Source organism: Schistosoma mansoni, chromosome W (assembly GCF_000237925.1).
Source record: "Schistosoma mansoni strain Puerto Rico chromosome W, complete genome".
Lineage (NCBI taxonomy): Eukaryota > Metazoa > Platyhelminthes > Trematoda > Strigeidida > Schistosomatidae > Schistosoma > Schistosoma mansoni.
Window position 1 is genome coordinate 53,409,680 of NC_031502.1, and position 15,648 is coordinate 53,425,327.

The 15,648-nt window shown below is 37.8% G+C and overlaps 1 protein-coding gene and 1 non-coding gene across 2 annotated transcripts in view; both read left to right on the forward strand.

Moving 5' to 3' along the window:
• Positions 1-2,719: 2,719 nt before the first annotated feature.
• Positions 2,720-15,648, forward strand: part of Smp_163130 (putative transmembrane 9 superfamily protein member) — a gene marked incomplete at both ends in the record, with an annotated part of 36,806 nt that continues 23,877 nt past the window's right edge. Inside the window, 8 exons of the mRNA XM_018790154.1 lie at positions 2,720-2,833; positions 2,872-2,974; positions 3,009-3,165; positions 3,205-3,360; positions 3,395-3,436; positions 3,467-3,711; positions 12,591-12,661; positions 12,741-12,873. Of these exons, the coding sequence (XP_018655525.1) occupies positions 2,720-2,833; positions 2,872-2,974; positions 3,009-3,165; positions 3,205-3,360; positions 3,395-3,436; positions 3,467-3,711; positions 12,591-12,661; positions 12,741-12,873 (1,021 nt within the window). The remainder of the gene's footprint in view (positions 2,834-2,871; positions 2,975-3,008; positions 3,166-3,204; positions 3,361-3,394; positions 3,437-3,466; positions 3,712-12,590; positions 12,662-12,740; positions 12,874-15,648) is intronic.
• Positions 13,922-13,992, forward strand: Smp_tRNA_00687_Pseudo_TTG.1.1. Its single transcript has one exon. It is a non-coding gene (tRNA).

The following is a 15,648-nucleotide window of genomic DNA, read 5'->3' on the forward strand; positions in this document are numbered from 1 at the left end:
ACACCTCACACCTGATATATCCAGTGGTCCTGGCGATATTCATCCTAGGATTATGAGTGACATGTTGGATGTCATTTCTGAACCTATGGCCATACTGTTTTGTATGTTACTGTGGCAGTTGCAATAACTAGTCCGTGGCATAAAGCGGGGAGCAGAGACTTAGTTAGTAATATTGAATCGTTAGTTTAACCAGTGCAGTTGTCAATATGGTGGAAAAGATTATTCGAATGTCTGTTAAGAACTACGTGGAAGAGCATAGTCTTTTATCCAGAGAATGATATGGTATTCGGAAAGGCTTATCATGTTTGACAAATGTGCTTGTTGCAAGAGAAGATTTGGTGGCAGCAAAAGATCAAAATATTACAGTAAATGTAATTTTCACAGATCTAAGTAAAGCCTTTGATAAGTTCTCCCATTCGAGTCTTCAATTAAAACTGGAATGTTTTGGAATCCTTCTTTCAAGTATAAGGGACTAAAACGGTAAACGGTCTATCTGGCCTATATTATGAAGACAGAGTGAGACACCTCAAGTTATTTAAGTCATCCTAATACAGATTAGGATGTCAGTAAACATTGACTTATCGTAAACGGAAAGTTTACATTGTGTGACTATATGAAGTATCTGAAATACGGTACGAACTAAGAAACCCAGAAATAACGCGATTTAACTGAGAAGAACTATATGAGCACGGATGAACGTATTGTATTTGGAATTCGAAGTCAAGCAGTCATCAAGTACAAAGAAATTATTAGTTCACATATACACTACATCCGCCACAGCTTAAATTGGAGTCTAAGTTTCTGTATTCATTTTTGCATTTTCTCCTTAAGTTCATCCTATGTCTGTCCGACAGTGTATTGGCTGTAGACTCTGTATAGTCTATAATTTACTCATTAGTATTAAAATAAAAAACCGAAATTGAAACGGACTCACCTGGGTCTTGGAATCGTATTTGATCAACATGTCGGTTATATATATTCAAGTCAGTGATATCCAGAATTCGCACCATAGACTTCCAAACATTCTTTACCACAATCTCCGTGGCTGGTCGAAGATCATTTCCACAAAAATATGTAACTTCTGCAGACTCCAAACACCTCATATTTGAACGAAGAATTCTTTCTTTAAATAGTTATCATGGAGTCTCTTTTATCACAGAATGCTAAGCATTTCTATACTGCAGTAGAAATGTACCTACTCCCCTCTCCAGTTCATTAAATGTTGAAGAAGCAATAGAATCAAGAGCAGTTTTTAATGTCGCGACAAAATAATGGACTCTATACTGTCTCTGTCCATAGTAAAGCCATAAAATTAACCAAGGGATGTATATAATTGCCTTTGAATATGAACATTACTTTTCAAAACGGTGGATAAACACAAATGGTCATTGGGAACAGCCGAATTAATGGGATCTAAATAACAAGGTTTAGTACTACTTGAAGTAAAGTGAACAGTAGTCTTGCATGTCGACTGAATGTGTCCTATCTTACCACATTAAAAAAATTTATCATGACGAAATGAAAATGAATTAGGAGAATGAAATTTTCCACAGGATAAACATTTAACAAGATTGCTGTCACCTTTATGGTTTGTTTTGCTACTCTATGTTGAGTCACCTTTCGTATTTTCACGAGAATAGGAATCACTATAAAACGAATGCAAGTTTGATCGACCCTGAGACTGTATTTAATCATGGCGACTAAGCGAACTATTGGAGATTTTCATCGACAGGATATCAAGTTCTTTCACTGCTTCGTAGTTAATATATGCAGTTTTAACATCTTGAAAGGCACTCTTAACAACTCTCTTTCCAGACTTTATGTGTTAGTTCCCGCAATTAGTCGATCTCTCAGCTGCACATGAAGTTGATCACCAAAATTGCATTTGGTAGCTTGTCTTTGCAATTCAAAAATGAATTCCCTAGCTTTTTGGTTACTCTAGCAAATCGCCTTATGAAATTTTACCCTTTCACGACATTCAAAACTGGTGCACATCACATGATTTAGTTCCGTGAGAGTTGCGTAAGGAAGTGACACAGGTTTTTCTGGATATGCTAAAGTTTTTTATAAACTGTAGGTTTCTTTACCGATTAATATAAGGAAATGTGTCTTTCTTCACATCTTTCTTGGTCATGCTCCAGATCTCAAACCTTTCTAAATAATTATCAAAAACTTCAGGAATTGAATTAATGTCCAACTGTTTCATCTCAGGCTCCATCGCAACAACGATGTAACGATTAGGGGTATTTGAATTATGGTACAAACTGGGAAACCCAGAGATAACGCGATTTAACCAAGAAGAACTATATTAGCACGAACGAACGGATTGTATTCGGAATTCGAAATCAAGCAGTCATCAAGTAAAAAGGAATCAGTAATTCATTCATACGCCACACTCTGTTGTTAATATGTCTTATCGTTTCTTTCTGTCTACAACTGAAAACTTGAGTCGAAATTCTAAGAGAGTCAAAAAACCGTGATCAAAATGTCTGCTGGATTTTCTTTTCTCGCGCCTGTTAGTAAATTACTTTAATTCACTTTCAGAACACGTAATATAAGCACCTTCTGTTGATATACTCAAAATGAGATTGGATCTCTACAGTTCTACAAGCTGCAAGGATTAATATAGGTCGAAAGACCCATCCTTGGTACCTAGGACTGAACAAGCTACTTGTGCATTGATTATGGCACCTTATTTAAAAGCCACAAGGTCGAAGCTATGTTGGCGTTCGGCCTTCTCATTTTCATCTCTTTTGTGTCAACAAATGAAGCAGTAAGTGTTCCTGGAGTAACGCCGAATGAGTTTAATAAGGGGGATTCTATTGAGGTCAAGGTATGATGTGGCTTTTGATCAAGTGAATTTACTTTCAGGCCGTAAAATTGACCAGCTACTTAACTCAACTGCCTTTTGAGTATTATAAACTCCCATTTTGTCGTCCAAAGCAGTTAGTTGAGTACCCACCGGAGAATATAGGTATAGATTTATTTTTAATTGGAACTCAATTTAGGTGAGATACTTCGCGGTGATCGTGTCGTCAATACTCCATACTTGATAAAAATGGCTGAAAATACAGCTTGTTCCGAAGTCTGTCCACCTTTCACTATAAGTGGTGCTAATGCCGTCCTCCTGAGGCATTTTATTTTGAACCAGTATTCTGTTCATCTGTAATTAAATTTTTCGTTTAATTAGTTTTTTTGGTAAAGGTCTATCGATAACCTTCCTTGCGGAACCAAAGTGTCTTCTGATAACGGAAAAACCTCTCGATATGAGCACGGATACAGACTTGGGTCAGTTGTAGATGGAGTGGCTTATATTAACAACCATCTAAAGTTTATACTGCAATACCACCAAACTGATGAGTATGTCAGCTTGACTGATTTTACATTTCCATAGTGGTCACTACCGTTTTGTCGGCTTTGAAATCGAACCTATGAGGTAAGTCCTCAGTGTTATCATTTTTAAAAGTATCTCTGAGAAAAACCTGAACTTGGAGAATGGGGTGTGCAAAAATTTGGACTCGGATATGTCGATTGCCAATTGGAAAAAGATTGACGGAAAGGAGACCGTAATACATTTTACCAGCGAAGTTGTTTGGGAGCCATCAGACATAAAATGGGCCTCGCGTTGGGACATCTATCTCAAAACAGCAAGTGGCCAATTACATTGGTTCTCGATTATCAACTCTGTGGTTATTGTACTCTTTCTTACCAGTGAGTTTTACGTATTGTATATTCAGCGCTCTGTATATTAGCTATTTTGTGTAGGCGATGAGACTTTATGACTTTCTTTCATGGTCATTGAAACGTTTTCGCTTTACATATTGTGCACCAGCTACTCACCAACCATGAATATCGTTTTCAGCTGGTTATGTTCAATGGAAATAAGTACTTACTCGTTCAAAACAGTTCAGTACACCGAGAATATTGTCTAGATTTGCGACTAAAAAACTTCAAGTGCCGCATAAAAATCAGTGTACATGCAGCTGACATGATACACACACAGGACTTATTATGACTGGTTTTAAAACTATCTTGGTTATCTTGTACTTGTTCTTGAATTCCACACTGCTATTAAGGCCAGATGAACAATGTTTAGAATAAAAGTAGTTGTAATTATCTTATAGTTAAAAAGCTAGATTGTTGAATACGTCTGCTAATATCTCATTGATCTTGTTCTATTTAAAACAAACAGTCTCAATTGGAAAAAGGTTAAATTTTAATGTCTCTAATGAACAGTATTGTGTTAAAATCCTGTCCAAACATTAACATCTCTTTGAAATCACTAATATTGGTTAATAAACATGTTAAAACGTTTTCGTCTGTTGAAATAAGCACTTGCAAGTCCAAGTAGAAGTTTTGTAAGTTGTTCTACTGGACATCAGTATCTATACTTCTTTCTGAAATTCACTTTCCTTAGCATGATGATTATCAGCTTTCTTCATCTTTAACTTTTACTTTTGCCTTGAGTACAATTACGCTAGTTCTATCTGATTCCGAAATTCAATGTGGCATGGCGACTCTGTGTGTTTCATTGTTGAATATTCGAGGAATTGAGCTTGCTTTCCCAGCTTTAACTGCAACATCAAGTTCATTAGGAAGAAACGACTTCTGTTAATCAGTTGATTTAGGTACTTTGGTTCGATTGAAATTCGAAATACTTTTACACATGCATATGGCTGTTTGAGTTATCAACAAACAAATGCTCAGAATGTGGTTTGGACTTATGGAAATGAAAGTCCTACCGAAAAGGTTCAAGGTTGTTTCAGTCAGTCAGTCGTAAGTAGTGTAGAACCTGGGACATATACTCATCGGGTGATATGATGGACAAGATTGTCTTTTGGAGTAGCCAGTTCTGAAAAGGAAAAGGAGCTATAGTTCACTGGCGTCCAAATGTAAGTTGGAGTTGCCACACTACATCAGAACAATGAGATGACATAATCCTGATTAACACCAAAGTAGCATTATCAGGGGTAGTAGAAACAAATAAAGGTATATAATATGATTCGAGAATGAAATGGAGGAATAAAAAGTATGAAATAATTTTATAATTCAAGATCTAAGGGAAGATAAAAGGTAAATGTATCTACTATATTGTGAACAGTTCCGAGACATGTCACCAAACTTATCCAATAACTAGTCCTGGTTATTCCACAAACTCCAACCAATTAGTGGACAGGCCTGGCGAACATTACTTGAAGTTTACAACTCCGAAGACAGTCGGCCATAAGCTCTGACCATCGTTATCGTTCGAGTAAAAAGCTTTCAAAAGATTCTTGTACATCTTCGATGCATTTTTTGGTAACATACCTCTCAGTTTACGGACTCAAGTACCGTCATATAAGGAAACGCCACCATTGTTGGAAGACAGTAGGTATGCTTGTATTTTGAAAACTAATATAGGGTAAACGTTTGATCGATACATCTACATCCAAGTCTGAAACCATCCTGTATTTGCAGTTTGCGAACCTTATTTGAGTGTCGGATAGTCAATAGGGCTAATATTTTAGACACTTAACTGCTGCAACAGGAGTTTAGTCCTTTCTGATGAACTGAAATCATTAGGGATCTTAGCCAGTCAGATAGGATTACGTTCAGCTCTCAAACTATAGCTAGTATTTCTGTCGGTCTAATTGCTAAAACAGGACCACCATCTTTGAAAACCTCATGGGTTAATCCATCAAATCTTTCTTCTTTCCCTAGCTTGAGATTAGTCATAGCTTTTTAAGCTTTGTCAATAGTTGAGGGGCTTATTTCGGTCTTTCACTAAAGTTTTTGGGGGATAGGGGACTGGAGGGTAACTGAAGATCAATGAAACTGTTTGGGGTGACCTATCCAGTGTTACAATCGTCTGGGATGAATAAGTTATGAACCTGTTTTTTCACAAGGTCTCACTGGCAGTTGGCTTTTTAATGCCTGTTTGTTCTCCTAGCCTTCTCAACTAGGCTAAAGTACCAATTGGTTGAAAAAACATTTACGTTTCCAGAGTAAGTTTCGAATTACCTGCTTGTTAGTTTGAGTTATCTAGGGAATTGGGGTTTGTGACTAGTTATTCAAATATTTTCAGCAGAGGAATCTAGACTTCTAGCTTCAGATAACTAATAGTAGAATAGGTTTATTTACTTTAACCACTCCTTTTCAACGTTGTGCTCCATTCCTTCCCCTCTGATATAATATGATACTTTGAAGGTTGTTTCGTGTGACCTCGTTTTCCAACTCGTACCACCAATCGTTTGAAATATAAAAGTATATTCTCATTGCCTAGCCTTTCTGAAGTAACAGAAGCCATTGTAGTATGCAAGTTTTCCTGTATCTTGATCCAATATAAGCCTTACTCAGCATATCCCTACCAATCCTACTTAGTACTATGCACTAGGTAGTTTTGTTTCAGATCTAGTTGACAATTGAAAAACCTAGTTATGAAATATTCTAGATTATTACTCATTATACCGATTGTAAGCTATAAAGGATTAGTAAAAACAATCTGGGAGGGTGTCGGCACACATGTGCCAGTCCAAACTTCTACATCTCACATCCAAAAGATGAGTGGAGATCTACAAGTAGAACGGCAGATCAGCAAAAACAAAAAAACCCCGATCGTTGCTGCTACCTTGACGTGGTGGTCGGGCTTGCCTATCGTGATGAAGCAATCGAGCTATGCTGGCTGGAACAATCGTTCCTCGAGGTCCTACCATGCCAGACAGGTCGGTTGAAGAGCGGTGAGACTAAAAGCAGCAAACCCAAGGTCCGAAGGCGAAGTCGTACTGCTGACTGTACAGAGGTGTGACAGCAGTAAGGTGTTTCCTTCAGACAACCAGCATAACAGCGATGCTGCCTTCCCACAAGGAGGGGTGGGGTTAGAAAAGGTCGACCCTAAAAATGCACACCTCGCCTTATCCCACGGATATCCGTCTCCGGCGGTAAGATTTTTTTGAAGAACGGAGCTAACACAAAAACTACCCACAAAAAGGTCGTGTGTGACCGACCTCAAACAGTTGTCCCTTGGGCACTGCGGTCACGCTCTCAGGTCATTAAGACCACTTCTAACCCGATTTCCTTTTCAGGTACCTCTAGAAGAATCCTTCCACGGTGTGGGCAACCGGGAAGTGATAACTGCCCTCATACCTCTAACAGCACTCAAGACCACTGTATTCATAATCAATCTCCTTCTTCACTTCCTACTATTCCTTCTACCTTGACTTTCAACACTAAACTTCCTCTCTCGGTTTCCTCCTCAAGTGTCACCATGGCCAACGATTCTAGTGCGCGAAACACTGTCCCAGGTCTACTAAAACCTCGCTCCAAACTACACATTGGAGTCTTCAACGTACGTACCCTATGCCAAATCGGTCAACAGGCCTCCTTAGCTAAAACTCTAGAATCTCGTACCATTGATGTATGCTGTGTCTCCGAAACACGCATACAGGATCCCAGTGTGGTCATTCACTTGACCTCACCTCGCCAAAATGGACAGCCGACGAAATACACCCTCCGTGTATCTGGCGACCCGTTGGCTAGTTCTCGCGGACTTGCAGGTGTAGGCATAGCACTAAGTACAAGGGCAGAACAGGCACTACTAGAATGGATCCCCGTTAACAGTCGCCTGTGTGCTGTCCGGCTAAATGGCTCCGTAAGAACTCGGAAGGATAGGGACACACGTCGTTGCCTTTTCGTCGTTTCTGCCTACGCTCCCACTGACTGCAGCCATGATGAAGTAAAAGATGACTTTTACAGAAAACTCTCTGAGCTTCTTCAGAAAGCTAAGCGCTCAGACATAGTAGTCGTAGCGGGTGACTTTAATGCCCAGGTAGGCAGCTTAAATCAAACAGAAAGACATTTAGGTGGGTGTTTTAGTATTCCGGCTCAACGAACCGATAATGGTGATCGTCTGTTGCAACTATGCTCAGACAATCGTTTATTTTTAGCAAACACTAATTTTAAACATAAGGAGAGACATCGTCTAACATGGCGACCACCTGCACCAAACTAACGATGGACTCAAATAGACCATATTGTCATCAGTTATCGTTGGAGAGGCTCAATAGAAGATTGTCGCTCGTATTGGAATACTTGTTTAGACTCTGATCACGCTTTAATACGAGCGCGCATTTGTCTGCGCCTCAATGGATGCAGGAAAATTACACTAAGAAGACCCACTAGGATTGAACTGGAGGACGAGAAAGCCAAATGCGAATTCCAGAAACAACTGAGTTCACATCTAGGCAATTCTGTAAACGAGACTGACCCAGATGCTGCTTGGAAAGACATACGAACAGCTGTGGAAACAGCAGTAACATCTATTAGTCATTTAAACCATAGGGCTCCAAAAAACCAGTGGATTTCCTCTAAGTCTATTTCACTGATGGATTCGCGTAAACTCATCCCATCAGGCTCTGAACACGACGAAGAGCGTAAAGAAATTAGATCTAGGTTAACTAAAAGTCTAAGGAACGATCGTGAGCAGTGGTGGGCAACGAAAGCAAAAGAGATGGAAAAGGCAGCGGCTGTAGGCAACACCAGGCAACTATTCAGACTAATAAAAGAAACCGGAATTAAGAAGTCAAGTGTAAGTGAGACAATCTCGGAAAAAGACGGAACCCTTATCTGCTCTCAACCTAAACGTTTAGAACGATGGGCGGAACACTTTAAGGAGCAGTTTAGCTGGCCTTCAGCTACTGCACAACTACCCACTATTCCTAGAAAACCTGAATGGAACATTGAGGTAGGCCCCCCGACCCTACTTGAAGTTCAAAAGGCTATAGGTAATCTGAAACGAGGAAAAGCAGCTGGTCCTGATGGATTGGCTCCAGAGGTCTTTAAATATGGTGGTCCGATTTTAGCGACTAGGTTGACTAATATTCTGGCTAAAATCTGGGAGACGGATGTAATCTCATCCGACTGGTCACAATCACTGATTGTCCCAATATATAAAAAGGGGTCAAAATCATCCTGCGATAACCATAGAGGGATTAGTCTGACTAATATAGCATCTAAAATACTAGCCTCAATAATTATCGGGCGCCTAACTAAGACTCGTGAACTGCAAACACGAGAAAATCAGGCTGGCTTCAGACCTGGTCGTGGCTGTATCGACCACATATTCACCATTCGTCAAGTTTTAGAGCACAGACACGCTTATCGGCGTCCGACAATGATAGTTTTTCTTGACTTGAAAGCAGCATTTGACTCTGTAGACCGAGAGGTTCTGTGGCAGTGTCTGTCATTGAAAGGTGTACCTGAGAAGTACATAAACCTTGTGAAGGCTCTTTACTCGAACACTATTAGTCGAGTAAGAGCTTATGGCGAACTGTCATATGATTTTACAACCTCAAGTGGTGTCCGTCAAGGCTGTCCACTATCCCCGTTTTTGTTTAACTTCATTATAGACCTTTTGCTGCAAATAACACTCTCTTCGACTGAATCTACAGTAATTGATCTTCTACCAGGGGAACCACTAAGCGACTTAGAATACGCAGATGACATAGTCCTGTTTGGTGAAGACGCTGGCAAAATGCAGAGTCTTCTGTTGGAACTCAGTAATAATGCCAGGATGTTTGGGATGCGTTTCTCCCCATCCAAATGTAAATTGTTACTCCAGGACTGGCCTGCGTCAACACCCGAACTAAGGATAGGGAGTGAAGTAGTCGAACGCGTCGACTACTTCACTTATCTTGGAAGTCTGATCAGCCCTAATGGGTTGGTGTCTGACGAAATCTCAGCACGGATTCAAAAATCTCGTTTGGCTTTTGCCAACTTACGTCACCTATGGCGAAGACGAGATATCCGTCTATCAATTAAGGGACGAGTATACTGCGCATCAGTTCGTTCTGTTCTACTTTACGGCTGTGAAACATGGCCATTAAGAGTAGAAGATACTCGTAGGTTACTAGTATTTGACCACAGATGCCTTAGAAATATTGCTCGCATCTGCTGGGATAACCGGGTAAGTAATAGTGAGGTTAGACGCAGGGTATTAGGGAATGATGGTAAATCAGTTGATGAGGTGATGAATCTTCATCTACTGAGATGGTTGGGCCATGTGTTACGTATGCCTGAACACCGATTACCACGACGCGCTATGCTGACTAGTGTAGGGGATGGTTGGAAAAGAGTCAGGGGCGGCCAAACCAAAACATGGCATCAGTGTTTGAAGTCACTAACTTCTAGCCTGAGCCATGTTGGCAGATGCAGACTACCTGGTTGGGGTCCGCGTGACTATCGTAACCAATGGTTGGAGACTCTAGGTGACATAGCTCAGAATCGATCACAATGGCGTAGGTGTATACACTCTTTATCTTCCCTTAAACCTTGAGACTAAAATTGCTTCATATCTCTCTTCCTTCCTATACTATATCCTTATATACAACCTTTCTTTATATACTACCACCACTAAATTAATTACTTCTATGAATCCAGTGTTGATCTTGTTGTGCTAACGAGGTATGGCAACTTGGACCGATGCATATATGTGCCTGGTCCTACGTTGTAGCTGACTGACTGAAAAACAAAAACGCAGTAATAACAAAGCAAGAGAAGCATATTATTTCGAGACTACAGGCTTTAAGTAGGGTTAGGAATATAATATAGTTCTATAGTCTTTTAAAATCAATAACTAAAAAATTGCTTGTGCAGTTTAAAGTTTGTTGGTTTTGAAAGGTAATTTGTTGCATGTTAGTTCTCAATGGTTTTCAGCTATTTTCTGTGTTAATATCTGTAGAGAAAAACGGGATAGTCTTTTGCCATTACAGAGCTCAAGATTCATCTATTCGATATCAATTGTACATTTATTTTTTCGTACCAGGTTTATGTTTGAAAGTTTCTTGCTTTCTGTAAGGCGCAATGCCATGGGAATAGAATTTTCGATACTCATATGTTTCAATCCTTTCAAGTATTAAGAGTCAGTATCTTATCACATATACCTAACTGCTCACTTCACATCTTTGTCAAGTTCAGTAATATGATTTCATCTTTACTTCTTCAAGAAACGTTTGTTTGAATTCTTCCTAATCATCTTGGCATACTTCTCTGCACCTTTTTTTCTTTGACAAGGTGTGCTCAAAATTTCTAAGCAAACCAACTACAAAAAGGTTTATGGGATAAAATGAATTCATTCTATTTCGAGACCTCACTAGTCACATATAACCCAAATTTACAAGCAGAAATACAATTAAAAATGAAGGCTTGGCATACTTTTGTTGTTTAGATTGATTTAGGTGCTTGAAATGGCTTCGAAAATCACAATAAGTGCAGGGAGATCCAAGGTTAACATTGATCGGTAATTATATATTGGGATAAATGCGAAAACGACACCCTTCAAACAAGTTTTTATTCTTTTGTGTCCCAAATATTAGATCTTCACGATGCTCAAGCTGAGACTGAAGCGACTTTCTTATTAAGCACTTGGTTGTGGTTTGCGATTATTCATTTATTTATTTAAACACATAAATATTGGTACAAGGAAGCACCAGATAAATATGCGCCTCACAAATCTCATTTGATTTGTGTGAGGGCTGGGATACTGCACAGGTGCCCAGACTGAAGCAGGTGGTTTTCTTAGGGGGCCACACCCCTATTGCGATTAGGTTGAATATAGTTGAAGTGAATTTTCCGTACCATGAACGAGAGTTCGTACATTTATGTTCCTCATAAAGTCAGCACATTAATACAACGTCGCGGGAATAGCCACACTTTACGGGTTAAATCTATGTTTCAGTAACGTACAAATAGTTGGTATCGCGATACTTTTAGCTAATGGAATTTACTCTTCGTTAATTCACAGAGCGTAATTATGGAAATCGCAATTTATTGTTAGAAAATAGTTTAAGTGATCATGAAAGCTGTTATGCTGGTTCGAAATATTGACAAAAATCTTAAGAGCAGCCCGGACATCCTTTATGTCAGCGCTAATCAAACTTACACAATGTGCTGAGCCAGTAAAGCAATGCTTTATGAGACTTCTGAGGTGACTCAACCAAAATCTTTTAGCATCAGGTTCAACGCTGTTGTTTGGTGACTGACTTTAATGAGATTTAATTGAAGTACATTGACCATTTAGAATGACCAATGTCAAGCAGATTTTTTTACTGTTAATACAGTGAAGCGGGTTTACTCTCCTTTAATACTTTAAACACATGTTGGTCCAATAAACTTTAACTTTGACAGTATATGCATAAAATCAAAGAAATTAAAATGGAAGATGAAGCAAGCGAACATCAGTAGACAGTAAGGAAGTAAATATCGAATAAGGAAATCTATAAGATTAATAAAAATTCAGAATCACCATTCAAGACAGTCGTCTCCAACTACCTCATTGAGTCATGCTTCTGTACAGAACAGCCACAAAACAGAAGCATTCGAAATTGTTCCTATTTTTAATCCAGCATGATTTGCACTTAAAAACAAGGTTCTGTATGCTGTTGTTCATTGTTCTCTGACAGTCAGATTACTGTTGTTATTATTATTACTATTAACTATCAATTTGTTTAGTTGCTTTAGTTGGATAGCCAGGTTTTTCTAAATTAATCTAAATTCCAATTATTTTCATTATGTTATCATACCCGACTTCATGTGTTTTGTTACTTTTCTCATTTTAGGTGTCATAGCCATGATACTTATCCGAACTTTAAGGAAAGATATTGCCAAATATAATCGCAGTGATGATGTAGTAAGTAGATCTTCAAATTTTCTTAAGGTGCGTCCTACTAAAACTGGAATAATACTCGTCACTTTTACCTACCTTATAGGAGGATATTTTAGAGGAATCAGGATGGAAATTGGTACATGGAGATGTGTTTCGACCGCCACGACATACGCGATTATTTACAGCATTGTTTGGATCTGGTGTCCAGTTGTTCTTCATGGTTTTTATTGTAATATGTAAGTAACGCTATAGTCCAATGTTTGTTTCCGATTGCATATTGTTTATTTTTAGTAACTATTTACGATATACATGGTTACCAAATCCAGCATTCTGACCATTATACATGTTTAAGTACAACATTTTATTAATCGATGAGGAGTTTCCCGTCGGTCCCATGGAGCTATATGGTCAAGTAGCATAATAACACATTTATTTGATATATTTAATAGTTTAGGAGTAAAGTGTGGTCAACCAGAAAAGATGGAACAGTTAGTTAATTTTCCATTATATAGGGTCATAAGATGATGGTCGCTAATTATCTCATATTAGACATGTGAGCTATTGGATGTCGGCTTAGTGGTTTAAAGGTAAGGGGTTCACTACGAGACCCGAAGGTCCTGGGTTAAATCCCCTGTGAGAGGGGTCTTGGATGCACACTACTGAGTAGTCCCATACCAGGATAAAACAGCTGTTCAATGGTTCTTGGTCTTGAGTGGTTTTCTAATTAAGATAAGCCCGAGATGTAAACTGTGAAATTAGTTAATTCCCGTAAAATAACCATATTACGTTGTAGTATGAGGATAATTAAGAAAATGCGCTTTTCAGTTGTAAGAACCAGAGACGGTGAGTAAATTTATGTAATTTATGACACGGCGCCGTGATATGAAATAAAGGGGCACGAGACTGTGATCTTTCGGTCCTTCACAAGCCTCTGGTTGGAATCCTATAGGTAGTACAACACATTGGCTTGAGAAGTAGCTCAGAACAGAAGCCAATGGCGGCCCTACTGCTGTAATTTTCTTTTACTGTATTTATAAAACTGAGAGGAAATTATTTAACTGGAAAAATTCTTTCCGTTTGCGTTTTCCCAATTGAACTGCTTCTGCTATTGCTCACTACTTTCATTCACTTATTTTTATTTCCTCATTGATTTTCGTTTTCTTTTATTATGCTTACCTTCCTTTCCTTACTATTCACAATCTCATCTTGCTTATCGTATGGCTACTTTGTATCGATATTTGTGTTGATATAAATAAATAAAGTACCCGTGTATGACTATCAGGACTCAGTTGCCGAGTGGATAACGCGATGGCGTTTGAAGCAAAAGGTACTTGGTTCGAGTCCCAGAGTGAACATCAACTCTGAGATTCAGGTACATCCAGATGACGTGTCCCAAATAGGACGAAACGCGCATCTTGGATTCCACTGCTAGTCACTATCAATCTTTTCTTACAATGCTTGTGAATTAAGGCTATATCGAGGCAATACGCACAGTATGCACATATGCCAATTAGAGACTGACCAGTTGCAGTCCTAACAAATCGATGCGAAGATTCAAACAAACAATACTAAATGAATTTTTACCCGTGTATGACAGTTATTAATTTTCACTCATTGTTTCCTACTATTTTATGGTTCTTTTGAAGCAAACCTATAGTTGTTAAAAGTAGTTTGAATTCCAATGATCAGTACTAATAAACATTTATTGAATCCATTGATCTATTCACCTTAAGTTAATTATTCTTAGCATTTATATTTCAATTATCATACCCACTATATTTTTCTTATTAAATTTACATTCATGATTTCATTGGCTGATTTATAATTTCTACTTAAAAAGTACACTTAAGTATTAGTTATTTGTTAATTACATTGAATCCAACCGCTTCTGAATTTTTACTGTTGACTAAAATGTTAATTCTTCATACCGTATTCTGATAAATTTTCTGCTAATGTCCTCCTCTGTGATAATGAATAAATTATTTGACAGGAATTTGAAAAAAAGTGGATTCCTTAAGCGTTTATTTATAGCGTATGTCAAAATGACATTTTCTAGCATTAATTAGTCGTCGTTTATGATTATTGCTTCTTGTTACACGATGTATACCATTGCGAAAAACAATTACTTTGGTTTATCTGTTCTTTATTTTGTTAATTTCCTTTCTGTATTAATCTAAAGTGTAACATGTGAATTGATCATTCCTTGTATCATTCCTATTACAACTATTTTGAATCATTTTCTATTTACTATGTTAATTTCATTTTTTGTGCTGATTTGGTATGGGAGCTTTGGCTAACGTACAATTGTTTCAGGTTCTATGGTTATTAAAACTGACTAGCTGAATAGTAAACATCGAAACGTTTCTTTTCTGCATTACTATTTTGACAATCTTAATACCTTAGATACATTTTCAGAATTGTACATCTTCAGTGGATTCGTATGATAGTTTGTTAATATTTCTAATCGGATGATTGATGAATAATTTATTCTAGTTGTAATGTACTTAAAGATCTTAAAAAGTAAGCTGTGGTTAATGTAACACTAAGAAATTGCTTGTCATCTGTATATTGATTCAAGTGGAAGTAGCTATATTTGGTAGGTTTACCAGAAATCTATCTTTACATCAATTAGTTCATGAACTTCGTCCACTTAAACTGTAAAAATTTACTGTTTTCAAGTAGTACGATTCATATAACGTCTTCACGATAACGAAAAAGCAGACGTTGTGACGACTGATATTTACATAATGTATGATGACTTTTTTATCATGTATAAAATTCATTTCATCTACTTGTAGAAATCAGTGCGTTTTTGAATGACTTAGAGCATACGAAACCAAATGAATTTACTCCATTCCACAATATTCGTTATACTTGATTTTGTGAAATTCTTCAGTCACATTATTATCTATAGTCTTGTTTATTCATCAAGATATAGAGTTGTTATAAAAGTAAATATATATATATATATATATATATATATATATATATATATATATCTTATTGGTAAA